This window comes from Anarhichas minor, unplaced genomic scaffold (assembly GCF_050575085.1).
Source record: "Anarhichas minor isolate MPS153535 unplaced genomic scaffold, ASM5057508v1 ptg000066l, whole genome shotgun sequence".
NCBI lineage: Eukaryota > Metazoa > Chordata > Actinopteri > Perciformes > Anarhichadidae > Anarhichas > Anarhichas minor.
Genome location: NW_027466512.1, coordinates 139,557 through 153,142, shown reverse-complemented (window position 1 = coordinate 153,142; position 13,586 = coordinate 139,557). Strand labels below are relative to the sequence as shown.

General features: G+C 48.3%; 1 protein-coding gene across 1 annotated transcript; it reads left to right on the top strand.

Annotated features, from left to right (window-relative positions):
• The first annotated feature begins 86 nt into the window (after positions 1-86).
• Positions 87-12,100, top strand: dcst1 (DC-STAMP domain containing 1). Its single transcript, XM_076078392.1, has 16 exons — positions 87-102; positions 206-331; positions 808-882; positions 978-1,106; positions 3,920-4,059; positions 4,568-4,739; positions 4,817-4,960; positions 7,119-7,240; positions 7,325-7,482; positions 7,598-7,697; positions 7,774-7,869; positions 8,157-8,283; positions 8,392-8,508; positions 9,335-9,444; positions 11,859-11,960; positions 12,035-12,100. The coding sequence occupies exons 1-16, from the start codon at positions 87-89 to the stop codon at positions 12,098-12,100; spliced, it is 1,800 nt and encodes a 599-aa protein (XP_075934507.1).
• The last annotated feature ends 1,486 nt before the right edge of the window (positions 12,101-13,586 follow it).

Here is a 13,586-nt window from a genome sequence, read left to right as displayed (position 1 = left end):
AACTGACAAACCGACCAACTGACCACAACAACAGCAGAGTGGTTTGTTTGTTGGTCAGTTGGTTGAAAGCAGACGTTGGGTGGATGATGGCTCCTCACAGCAGTGAGTTAAATTTGTTTTCTTGGACTCGTTATTTTTGGGAGAGCTAACTTGTAGCTAACGCTAGCCGCTTCGTTGCTTGTTTGTCTTTGTGTCCGTCCTCCAGCTCTGGAGAGGATCAGTTTGACCGTGCTGCCTGCTGCCGTCCATCGGTTCGTCTTCAGCCGACCGGAAGGGTTTCAGGCGGCTCACCTGGTGTTCAGGGCGCTGTTTGGAGCAGTGAGCGGTGCAGGTGGATACATCAATGAGAGGAAGTGATCGCTATCTGGAAGACTTGGTCGAACTTAATGCTGTAGTGTCTTCTTAGTGTTCGGCATTCTCCATTTGTCTTTTATTCATTTTGGCTTTTTGTTATTCTACAATTGCTTTATAAACATTTATTGATTTTATTTTTAAATATATTTTTTTCAAAACACGTTTTTGTGATAGTCAAATATTTTATTCTATTTTTAATCATACTGAAATATGTAACGCTGAGGTTTTATGTATATATTTTTAAAGTATTTATTTTATTGTTGATTTTAATTATTTTGTTATTGTTATTATGTTGTTATTATTGTTAAATGTTTACTTGTATTAGTTTATTATGACAGCAACTATTATATCTATATCTACTGTGTGGATCTTCCTGCTGATGGATCATATCAGTTTGAGTAGTGGTGAGTGACAGCTGATGCATTAACCCTTCGTGTGCTTCCTGCCTGTCAGTCCTGTTCCTGGGAGTCTCTCACAGCCTCCCGCTCACCTTCCACCTGAAGCTGTTAGCAGCAGCCGTCTTCATCGGTGAGGAGACCGAACAAAAAAAAACTCCTGTCTGTACTTTAAATCAGAGCTAAACATCTGGATGAATCAAACCTGTTGGCTCACATCTGTTCCAGCTGTTTGTGCGGTGGGCGGAGCTTTGTCCTCCTCCTGCAGGTGTTCGGTCCTCCTGATGTTTCCCAGCATGCTCGGCTCCCGCGGCCGAGCGTACCTGATGCTGATCATCCTGTCGGTGCTGTACAGAGGTGAACACACACACACACACACGGACGCACACACACACACACACACGCATGTACGCGCGCGCACGCACACACACACCTAACCTAAATAACAACAACAAAGTTGTTAAAATTTAAATTTGGTGTCTCAGGTTCTAACGAGCCCGTCTGTCTCTCCACGGTGTCTCAGGTCCTAGGTCCTAACGAGCCTGTCTGTCTCTCCATGGTGTCTCAGGTCCTAGGTTCTAACGAGCCTGTCTGTCTCTCCACGGTGTCTCAGGTCCTAGGTTCTAACGAGCCCGTCTGTCTCTCCATGGTGTCTCAGGTCCTAGGTCCTAACGAGCCCGTCTGTCTCTCCATGGTGTCTCAGGTCCTAGGTTCTAACGAGCCCGTCTGTCTCTCCATGGTGTCTCAGGTCCAAGGTCCTAACGAGCCCGTCTGTCTCTCCATGGTGTCTAAGGTCCTAGGTCCTAACGAGCCCGTCTGTCTCTCCATGGTGTCTCAGGTCCTAGGTTCTAACGAGCCCGTCTGTCTCTCCGTGGTGTCTCAGGTCCTAGGTCCTAACGAGCCCGTCTGTCTCTCCGTGGTGTCTCAGGTCCTAGGTCCTAACGAGCCGTCTGTCTCTCCTTGGTGTCTTAGGGACTAGGTTCTAACGAGCCCGTCTGTCTCTCCATGGTGACTCAGGTCCTAGGTTCTAACGAGCCCGTCTGTCTCTCCATGGTGTCTCAGGTCCTAGGTCCTAACGAGCCCGTCTGTCTCTCCATGGTGTCTCAGGTCCTAGGTCCTAACGAGCCCGTCTGTCTCTCCATGGTGTCTAAGGTCCTAGGTCCTAACGAGCCCGTCTGTCTCTCCATGGTGTCTCAGGTCCTAGGTTCTAACGAGCCCGTCTGTCTCTCCTCGGTGTCTCAGGTCCTAGGTTCTAATGAGCCCGTCTGTCTCTCCATGGTGTCTCAGGTCCTAGGTCCTAACGAGCCTGTCTGTCTCTCCATGGTGTCTCAGGTCCTAGGTTCTAACGAGCCCGTCTGTCTCTCCGTGGTGTCTCAGGTCCTAGGTCCTAACGAGCCCGTCTGTCTCTCCACGGTGTCTCAGGTCCTAGGTCCTAACGAGCCCGTCTGTCTCTCCTTGGTGTCTTAGGGACTAGGTTCTAACGAGCCCGTCTGTCTCTCCATGGTGTCTCAGGTCCTAGGTCCTAACGAGCCCGTCTGTCTCTCCATGGTGTCTCAGGTCCTAGGTTCTAACGAGCCCGTCTGTCTCTCCATGGTGTCTCAGGTCCAAGGTCCTAACGAGCCCGTCTGTCTCTCCATGGTGTCTAAGGTCCTAGGTCCTAACGAGCCCGTCTGTCTCTCCATGGTGTCTCAGGTCCTAGGTTCTAACGAGCCCGTCTGTCTCTCCATGGTGTCTTCGGGACTAGGTTCTAACGAGCCCGTCTGTCTCTCCATGGTGTCTCAGGTCCTAGGTTCTAACGAGCCCGTCTGTCTCTCCATGGTGTCTCAGGTCCAAGGTCCTAACGAGCCCGTCTGTCTCTCCATGGTGTCTAAGGTCCTAGGTCCTAACGAGCCCGTCTGTCTCTCCATGGTGTCTCAGGTCCTAGGTTCTAACGAGCCCGTCTGTCTCTCCATGGTGTCTGCGGGACTAGGTTCTAACGAGCCCGTCTGTCTCTCCATGGTGTCTCAGGTCCTAGGTTCTAACGAGCCCGTCTGTCTCTCCATGGTGTCTCAGGTCCAAGGTCCTAACGAGCCCGTCTGTCTCTCCATGGTGTCTAAGGTCCTAACGAGCCCGTCTGTCTCTCCATGGTGTCTCAGGTCCTAGGTTCTAACGAGCCCGTCTGTCTCTCCATGGTGTCTGCGGGACTAGGTTCTAACGAGCCCATCTGTCTCTCCATGGTGTCTCAGGTCCTAGGTTCTAACGAGCCCGTCTGTCTCTCCATGGTGTCTCAGGTCCTAGGTTCTAACGAGCCCGTCTGTCTCTCCATGGTGTCTCAGGTCCTAGGTCCTAACGAGCCCGTCTGTCTCTCCGTGGTATCTCAGGTCCTAGGTTCTAACGAGCCCGTCTGTCTCTCCGTGGTGTCTCAGGTCCTAGGTTCTAACGAGCCCGTCTGTCTCTCCGTGGTGTCTCAGGTCCTAGGTCCTAACGAGCCCGTCTGTCTCTCCTCGGTGTCTCAGGTCCTAGGTTCTAACGAGCCCGTCTGTCTCTCCGTGGTGTCTCAGGTCCTAGGTCCTAACGAGCCCGTCTGTCTCTCCACGGTGTCTCAGGTCCTAGGTTCTAACGAGCCCGTCTGTCTCTCCGTGGTGTCTCAGGTCCTAGGTTCTAATGAGCCCGTCTGTCTCTCCATGGTGTCTCAGGTCCTAGGTTCTAACGAGCCCGTCTGTCTCTCCGTGGTGTCTAAGGTCCTAGGTCCTAACGAGCCCGTCTGTCTCTCCGTGGTGTCTCAGGTCCTAGGTCCTAACGAGCCCGTCTGTCTCTCCTCGGTGTCTCAGGTCCTAGGTTCTAACGAGCCCGTCTGTCTCTCCGTGGTGTCTCAGGTCCTAGGTCCTAACGAGCCCGTCTGTCTCTCCACGGTGTCTCAGGTCCTAGGTTCTAACGAGCCCGTCTGTCTCTCCGTGGTGTCTCAGGTCCTAGGTTCTAATGAGCCCGTCTGTCTCTCCGTGGTGTCTCAGGTCCTAGGTTCTAACGAGCCCGTCTGTCTCTCCGTGGTGTCTAAGGTCCTAGGTCCTAACGAGCCCGTCTGTCTCTCCGTGGTGTCTAAGGTCCTAGGTCCTAACGAGCCCGTCTGTCTCTCCGTGGTGTCTAAGGTCCTAGGTCCTAACGAGCCCGTCTGTCTCTCCGTGGTGTCTCAGGTCCCGTCTCTAACGTCCAGCGTAACGTGGAGAAAGCCGCTCTGACTCTGAGCTGTAATCTGGATCTTCAGGTTCATCACAGCAAGTTGTTGTGGAGAGACGCCATCAAGCCGTTCATCCTCATCACACAGGAACTGATGGTGAGCGCTAACCGCTACGCTAACCGCCACGCTAAGCTAGCTGCTCCACGAGCCTGGACTCGTTAGCGCTTAGCTGCTCCTTCAGCTAAACGCTAACGTGCTGATGTTCAGCAGGTGTAATGTTTGCCGTCTTAGCTTAGCGTGTTAGCATGCTAACAGTGGCTAATTATCCGAAGACAATTATTTCAGCAGGTGTTTGGTCACAACGTGTTGGACAATGTTTCACTTTTTACTTATTGTTTTAATATCTGTTTATGTCTGTATACACATGTTTATATGTATTTTCATTACTTATATACTTTTACCACTTCCTGTTTTGCAGTTTATTCACTTTGCCACAGAGAGCTGAAGGGATGACTTATTATGTTTTACTCTGCACATGATCCATTCATATGAAGAAGTCATTCACAATATGTGTTTACATGAAAACATCACATTCTGGATATTACAGGAATATTAATGTTCCCGTAAACGTAGTCACAGATCCGTCTCCTCGTTCCTTCTTCAGGACGATGAAGCAGAGTTTCAGTCGGAGGCTCAGAGCGTCGGCAGCAACTTCCAGAATATCAGAGACGAAGTCGTCCTTCAGTACGGATACGACCGCTTCAACGCAAAACACAACGCCGCCGGCAACAGCACGCAGGACCAGTTCAACTACAAGACCATGATGCAGTGCGACAGTGAGTCAAGATTAGAGGTTGTTAGACACGGGGACACATTTCATGAGGACGTTACATGCTGTGTGTGTGTTATCCAGGTTTGGTGGATGAGGGCGTGCAGCGATGTGCCGATTGGTTCGGCCGCAAGTGGGCGGAGTGTATGGAGGCGATCCCCATCCCAGTCATCAACCACATCCTCTGCGTCTCCATGAAGTTCCACTTCCTGTGTGACATCATGAGAGGTGAAGTCCTAGGTGGTCTCCGTTAAACCATCCATCCCGGGTCGCGGTGGTCGAAAGTATAGTCCGTCTCCACCAATCAGCGTCCTGCGAGGACCTACGGCTAGTTAGGGGCGGGGCTTAGGTGTGTTTGACTCGACGACGAGTGGTGACTGTTTGTGCAAAACAACAATGGCGGCTCCTTAAAAGGTTAGCGTAAATGCTGCGATAGCGGTCCGTTATATCAGGGATCGGTCGGTAGCTCACATTACATTTTGATACATTTTTTGTCTTCATTTTTAGTTTCTTCGTGTTTATTTCTGGAGCACTCGTGAAGTTTGACAGAATACTTTTAATAACATTGAAAAAAAGGGAAGCGTGAGGGATCAAGTACAGCGGACCTTCAGACAACCAACGCCCACAGAACAGAGAGGCAAGATGGAAGCTAAGCTAACCCAGCTAGAACCCGAGGCTACTACACTACCCAGCATGCTCCTGGCTGTCTGAGGTCTTGTTTTAAATACGATGGCTGCAATAAGACAGGCGGATCGGTGCGGCTGCAGCAGTAAAGCAGGCGCTGCACCGGACCGTCTTGGTGAAGAGGGAGCTGAGCCGGAAGGCAAAGCTCTCAATCTACCACTCGGTCTACGTTCCTACCCTCACCTATGGTCACGAACTCTGCGTCGTTACCGAAAGGACAAGGTCGCGGCTACAAGCGGCCGAAATGAGCTTCCTCCGTAGGGTGGCCGGGCTCAGCCTTAGAGATAGGGTAAGGAGCTCGGTCATCAGGAGGGAGCTTGGAGTCGAGCCGCTACTCCTTCGCGTCGAAAGGAGTCAGCTGAGGTGGTTCGGGCATCTAATTAGGATGCCTCCTGGACGCCTCCCACTGGAGGTTTTCCAGGCACGTCCAACTGGGAAGAGACCCCGGGGAAGACCCAGAACATCTCCCAGCTGGCCTGGGAACGCCTCGGGATCCCCCAGAATGAGCTGAAAATGTTGCCGGTGAGAGGGAGGTCTGGGTCAGCCTGCTGGGCCTGCTGCCACCGCGACCCGACCCCGGATAAGAGGAGGAGGAGGATGGATGGATGGATGCAATAAGACTTCAGGAGAACCCAGCATCCAGAGGTCGGTGACTGTGAGACCACATCTTTACAGAGACCTGGATCCATCGTGGCGACCCAGATCAAAGCTGGACTTGAGGGACCACAGGACAGCGATCAGGACTCTGGTGGACCAGAGGAGGAGGACTCTGTGTTTACATCAATGATGCTTGGTGCTCAAACATCAGTCAGAGTTGATGGACAATGTTGCAAATGATGCAAAAGATTTTGACTCTGGGGACAGAAACCAGTCCTGAACCAGTCCTGATCCAGACCACCTGAGAGGTGCGGAGGGTTCGTGATCATCACTGACGTCCTGCCGTTGTTGAATCAGGAAATAAATACTGTAGCCGTCTGTGTTCACCCAGAGCTCTACGATCAAATCGGCATCATTACGTCGTTATTTCGGAGTCTCTTTTTGTCGGTTTATTGCCGTTAAATCACAGCCAGATCAGTTTATGTTGTGTTCACACAGCTGTAGTAAACAGCGACCTGTGGCTCACTAGACACAGTGAATACAGCTCGATAAAATCCACAGAGCTCCTCTGGACAATGTTATGAACCAGACATGACGGCGTTTAGTTTCCCGGGATATCTGTGACTTCCACAACACGTACTAAGCAGAACTAGGTTATTCTTTTCATGGTTAATGGCGGACAGTTGAACGGGTTTCAGGGCGATAAGCCACGCCCCCGATTCACACATGAACACAAATGGTTCCCGGTGTTTTGACCGGCGGCGCGAATGACGCGAATACGCGAATTTGGTGTGAACGCAGCATAACAGCTTTGATTTTGATGAGTCAGCATCTGTTGGTGCTTGTTGTTTGATGTTGTGTCACGGCCTTGATACTGAAGATAAAGTGTGTTCTTCTTCTTCTAATCCACACAAACTTTATTTTATTATTACTTTAGTAACGTTTTTATTACTTTTGTGTATTTTCATCTTGTATATTGTTTGTTATCGTCGTTGTTCGTGCTGCTGCTGGCTGAAGGCTACCAAACGGTATTTCGTTATATCACTGCAATGACAATAAAAACCTCTTTATCTTATCTTGATCTCCTCCTCTTCTCCTCCTTCAGTGATGACTCCGTGGTGCAGAGAGCAGATCCCTGTGGAGGGGAACTTCGGCCAGCTGTTTGACCGTGTCAATGATTCAGTGGATCTTCTGTCCAGAGAGTTCAGCACCAGGCTGGTCCTGCAGGTCTCCATCTTCTCCTCTAACACTGAACTAACTCCACCAGGTGAGTGAGCCTCTGTAACCTCTGAGACCTCTCACCTCCTGCAGGAGCATCAGCAGCAGGAGGTGCTGGACGGAGCTCTGCTGGACCAGGACTTCACTGAGGCCGTCAGAGGATCCTTCATGAGGCTGAAGACCACCATGGAGGAGGTGATGAAGGTCCTGCAGCTGCTGCTCTCCTTCACCTTCATCACCATCTTCACCCAGTAAGACCTGTGACCTCCTCTTCCTCTTTTTATACTGGGGAGTCACAGACCAACATGACCTCCTCCTGTTCTTCCTCCTCCTCCTCCTCCTCCTCCTCCTCCTCCTCCTCCTCAGGGGGTTCGGTTACCTCCTTCAGTACAAGAGAGATGTTCGATTCGACAACGTCTACATCTCCACCTACTTCAGGCAGATTGATGCCCGCAGGAGGAGAGCGGTAACATCTTCATCATCTTCATCATCTTCATCATCTTCTTCATATTTCTGTTAGACTTGTCTTGTGGTGCGTTCAGGGTCGGCGCTGCCTGCTGCCTCTGAAACAGTCAGAGAAGAAGAAGTTCATGGACCCCTGGAGTCTGAGGATCCACCATGAAGAGCTCAACCAAGTGGTGGGTCCATCGCTGACGTTCATCACATTCATATTAATAATGTTAATGTTAATATGAATATCATTAACTTTATTATTAATGATATTATAATAAAGACATTTAATCAATAATAATGAACTTTATTTATAATGATTTTCCTAACAAAGGTTACAAAGTGCTATAAAGATATAAAAACAGACGTGTGTGTGTGTGTGTGTGTGTGTGTGTGTGTGTGTGTGTGTGTGTGTGTGTGTGTGTGTGTGTGTGTGTGTGTGTGCGCGCGCGCGCGCGCGTGCGAGCGACCACAGATCCCAGGTGTGTTCCAGGTGCTGTCTGTCTCTCTGCTGTCTGTCCTCCTGCTGACTGTGGACTTCTCTCTGTTCCACGTTCTGGACATCGTCAGCAGACACACCTTCACCCAGTTCAACCTGACCAGTAAACACACACACACACACACACACACACACACACGTAGTCTCCACGTTCTAGGTCAGTGTGAATGTAAAGTCAGAGGGCTTCTGGGTAATGGAGTCCTCTCTACAGGCAGTCACCAGGTGGACATCAGAGTGGGCGGGGCCTCCATGATGGCCCGCCTCCTGAGGAAGACGGTGTCGGTCTTCAACAGCTCGTCCAGCTTCAGCATCCAGACGGACAACCGGGGTAACTCTGAGGCCACGCAGCGAACGTCACAGTAGTCTGATGTCATGATGTCATACGTTGATGTAATAAGTTAAATTTAGACGTCAGTGATTGGATTACAGATTTAGAGCCTCAGAGACTCTGATTGGTCGAGAGTTCACTGGAGGGGAAATACTGTCTTTTTGTTTTTATCTTTATCTTTATTCATTTTAATTTTAATTAAGATTATTTTTGTTATTTTCTTATTATAATTATAATTATTTGTATTGTATGTATTATTCTTACAATAATGATTATAATGATTATAATGATTAGAACAGAAACCTTCAGGATCAGATTCATATTTAATGTTCATGTTGATATCAGACTGAACCAGCAGAGGGCGACACACATATACACACAACTACATCACAATAACCACTGGACCAAAGTACATTTACTCAACTACTGTACTTAAGTACAATTACAAGGTACTTGTACTTTACTGGAGTATTTATATGTTAGCTACTTTTACTCTACATTTATCTGACAGCTTCAGTGACTCCAGATTACTAATCATCTAATAAATGATGATGTAATATTATATATTTTATAAAGTTATTGAAATGAGCTCCACCTTTAAAGTGATGAACACATTAATGCTTCAATAATTATAAAACTATAATATAATTATTATTTTGCATCGTGAATATTTTTACTTTTTGAATGCAGCTCTTTTACTTGTAACAAAGTATTTTACTCTGTGGTGTTAGTACTTTTACTGCAGTGAAGTATCTGAGTACTTCCTCCTCTGTAACCCCCCTCCCCCCTCCAGTGTGTGTGTCCCCCCCCTCCCCCCTCCCCTCAGGTGTGTACATCAGCTGTGTGTGTTGTGTCCTGTTGGTGGCGCTGCTCACCTGCTGTCAGGTTTACACCAACAGACTACGCAGAGTGATCGCTGCCTTCTACCACCCACAGGTACACACACACACACACACACTCACACGCACACACACACACACACACAGGTACACACACACTCACACACGCACACACACAGGTACACACACACACACTCACACGCACACACACACACACACAGGTACACACACACTCACACACGCACACACACAGGTACACACACACACACACACACTCACACGCACACACACACACACACACAGGTACACACACACTCACACACGCACACACACAGGTACACACACACACACTCACACGCACACACACACAGGTACACACACACTCACACGCACACACACAGGTACACACTCACACGCACACACACACACACAGGTACACACACGCACACACACACACAGGTGCACACACACACAGGTACACACACATGCACGCACACACACACACACACAGGTACACACACACACACACACAGGTACACACACTCACATGCGCACACACACACACACAGGTACACTCACACGCACACACACAGGTACACACACACACACACACACAGGTACACACACACACTCACACGCACACACACACAGGTACACACACACACACAGGTACACACACTCACACGCACACACACACAGGTACACACACACACACAGGTACACACACTCACACGCACACACACACACAGGTGCACACACACACCGGTACACACACACACTCACACGCACACACACACAGGTACACACACACACACACACACACAGGTGCACACTCACACGCACACACACACACACACACAGGTACGCACACACACACACAGGTACACACTCACACACACACAGGTACACAGGTACACACTCACACACACACAGGTACACACAAGTACACACACTCACACAGGTACACACACTCACACAGGCGCACACACACACAGGTACACACACGCACACACACACACAGGTACACACACACAGGTACACCACACGCACACACAGGTGCACACACACACACAGGTACACACACACAGGTACTCACACGCACACACAGGTACACACACACAGGTACTCACACGCACACACAGGTACACACACGCACACACACACGTACACACACGCACACACTCTCTCTCTGTGTTTAAACCTTGTGAGCTGCAGTAAATCTGATCTGAGAGCAGATTAATGTAAAAGGATTATAGCAGCTGAATGTGGCCGAGAGACATTGAGAGAGAGAGAGAGAGAGATTAATAACCACACATTAACAGCTATTAGTAATAATAATAATAATAATTATTATCTTGGGATCTATCAGGAGCGTGTTTGAGTTATCAGCAAATATAAAAACAGGAACTGTTTCTCTGTCACAGAAACCCGACTGGTGAACTCGGTTCTGATCTTTGAAATGATAAAATCACGGTGGTGATCTCACACTATTGCAGCAGTATGGAACACAAGAGTAGTTTCTTCACAGCACTGACAGAAGTCAGCGGTCGGTAAACAAACACAACGACACGTTATAACGATACAGTAAACTTAGAACAACACCAACAAGGTCGTAAACACACTATGACCTGACTGCCCAGACACTAAGAGAAGCCTCTTACTGTGAGAGGACTTCTCAGGTCGATGTGGTTCTTCAGAGGTTCTCGGTTAAACTCGGTTGCGGAGCTTCAAGCTTCACGGTGATAAACTGTCTGAGAGAGTTTTCTCCTCAGACATTACGGGAATTCTTCTTCCTTATGAGCGGCAGAATGTCGACGCGAACGGGGAGAGAACGGGGCGTAGAAGTTCTCCGTTCTCTTCTCCAGGATCCAAAAACAGAGAAGTTAAGACCATGACCTCAGGTTCCTTCAAGAGAAAAGTCTTTGTTGTGCCTCCTTGCATGCAAATCGAATGGCGTGGAACGACAGAGAGCTGGAGGAGACGCAGAGTCTCACAGTTCTTGGGGAGCGCAGGTGTCTCTCGTCCAATGAGATCTCAGTGTTGAGTTTGGATGAAACGTCCCACTGAGGGTCGACTCAGCGTCTCCTGGAGCTTTGTGTGATTTACACTCAATCAGGCTTTAGACTGCTCTGCAGAACCAACAGGCCCAAGTCTTAGTTCAGAGCACACGGTGAGGCCCCGACACTTAGTTCAGTTTATTTACAGCACTTTTAAAGCTGAAGCACTAAATACTTTACGTTAAAAGATTGAATCATTAGCTCAGATTGAACAGGTGAAGTTTAACAATTAATAACCACAAAAACAAACAAGATGAAATATAACAGAAAGAACGACAATAAAAGAACAAAATTAAAAACAATTAAACCATTTAAAGTTACTATGAGGAATTTGATTTCGTGTTGATTTCTCTGTCTCTCTCTCTCTATCTGTCTCTCTCCCTCTGTCTCTCTCTCTCTCTCTCTCTCTCTCTCTCTGTCTGTCTCTGTCTCTCTATCTCTCTCTCTCTGTCAGAGGGAGAAGAGGCGTGTCTTGTTTCTCTACAACCTGCAGATCCAGAGACGTGTTTCCTCCTCAGACAGGAAACGCATCATCAGCAGCCGGAAGAGCAGAGCGGTGAGTGAAGAAGAACAGATCCTGGACCAGATCCGTGTTCTGTTCTTCTAACTGTGTTGAATCTTCTCCTGCAGGTGTCTCGGTGTCTTCACCGCCAACAGGAAGTGTCCGACTCAGAGACATACTACGACCCCGCTTAGACCGGGACAGGAAGTTCCTTCTGCAGCCGGCAGACTTTAAAGAAGGAGAAGAAGAAGAAGGCATTCAAATAAACCTTTAAAGTTACCGGTACTTTACCTGTAAAGGAACGTTCATGTAGTGTTGATTGTGTCGCCCCCTGTGGACTAAAGTGGTAGTGTCTCTGAGCACCAAACTCTTTAGAAAACCTCTCATTCTACTGCAGCAGGTCTGACAGTCTGCCCCTCTCAGTCCTGGTTCTGGTTCTCCCGTGCCTCCCTTCCCTCCAGCGGGTCCAGCAATACGTCACACAAACACAGGACTTTCACCAGCAGACGGCTGTTCCTGTCCGGGTTCAATCTACGACTTCAGTTACGTAACAAAGGTCACACAATGAAGCTTCACTGAAGATTACCTTTTAGTTCAGTGTGCTTTGTAGCACAAAGGCAGTAAAACTGCCTTTGTGCTACAAAGCACACTGAATATAATACATCGGGCTTAATCATACTAATGATTATTATCCAAAAAGTTTGGCGCGCTTCTCCTCACACAGCGTTGCCAACAGCGGCGTGAAAAATACATCAAAACGTGCGGCCTGATCGGGAATAGTGTGCTATCTATTTTTCGGAGAGATTCGCCCAGCGGTTTTCCCGAAAATCCCAAAAAACGGTGCAAAATTTCTCCATTCACTTGAATGGGGTTGCGGCGTGAAGAGAGCTAAAAAAACACTTCACTTTGGGCCCATATTGACGAGCCATACATTAACGTAGAAACATGATTCAAAGTTTAAAACGTAGACAAAACGCTGCACTTTATTGAGCCAAAGGGACATTTTGATAGCGAGCACAGTTTTCATGAAGTCACAGATTCAGTTTCAGGAAAATGTTGTGTCTGTTTCAGATTTTATAATGAGTGTGTATTGCACGGCTCGTTAAGAGCTAGAGTGAGAGAATAACTGTCAGAGTGGAGCAGAGCAGGAAAATATTCTGTGATTTTTCCAAACAAATTGCTCCAGCTCCCACAATGTTTACTCTTTATACACCATCTTGGCCCAAAAGCTTGGAAATGTTGTGCTGGTCGCAGTAAAGTGTCTGTGGAATCCAACGGACTTACACATTTGGCTCAAAGAACCGCAGAGCGACATGAACTCCAACCAACTGCTCCATTAGACTCCATGTTAAATCTCACCACTCATTTCTCAAAGAAAGCAGATGGTACCAGTTTTGCATATTGCGCTCGAGCTCACATTTTTAAGACCACAAACATAAAAAACACATCTCCGCGTTTGCCAGAGTCTTATCTTTCTCACGGTATCCATATGTTGGCACTCAGACTCCTGCTAATTTGTTAAAAGGAGTTAGGGGTTTTGTTCAAAATCACTGTTTACTGTAATGTTTCTTAATCAGTCTGCCTCTAACACCAGGTGCGTCCTCACCATGGCAACCAGTTACACACGCACACAGGCTCTCTCTTTCTTTCTCTCTCTCTCTCTCTCTCTCTCTCTCTCTC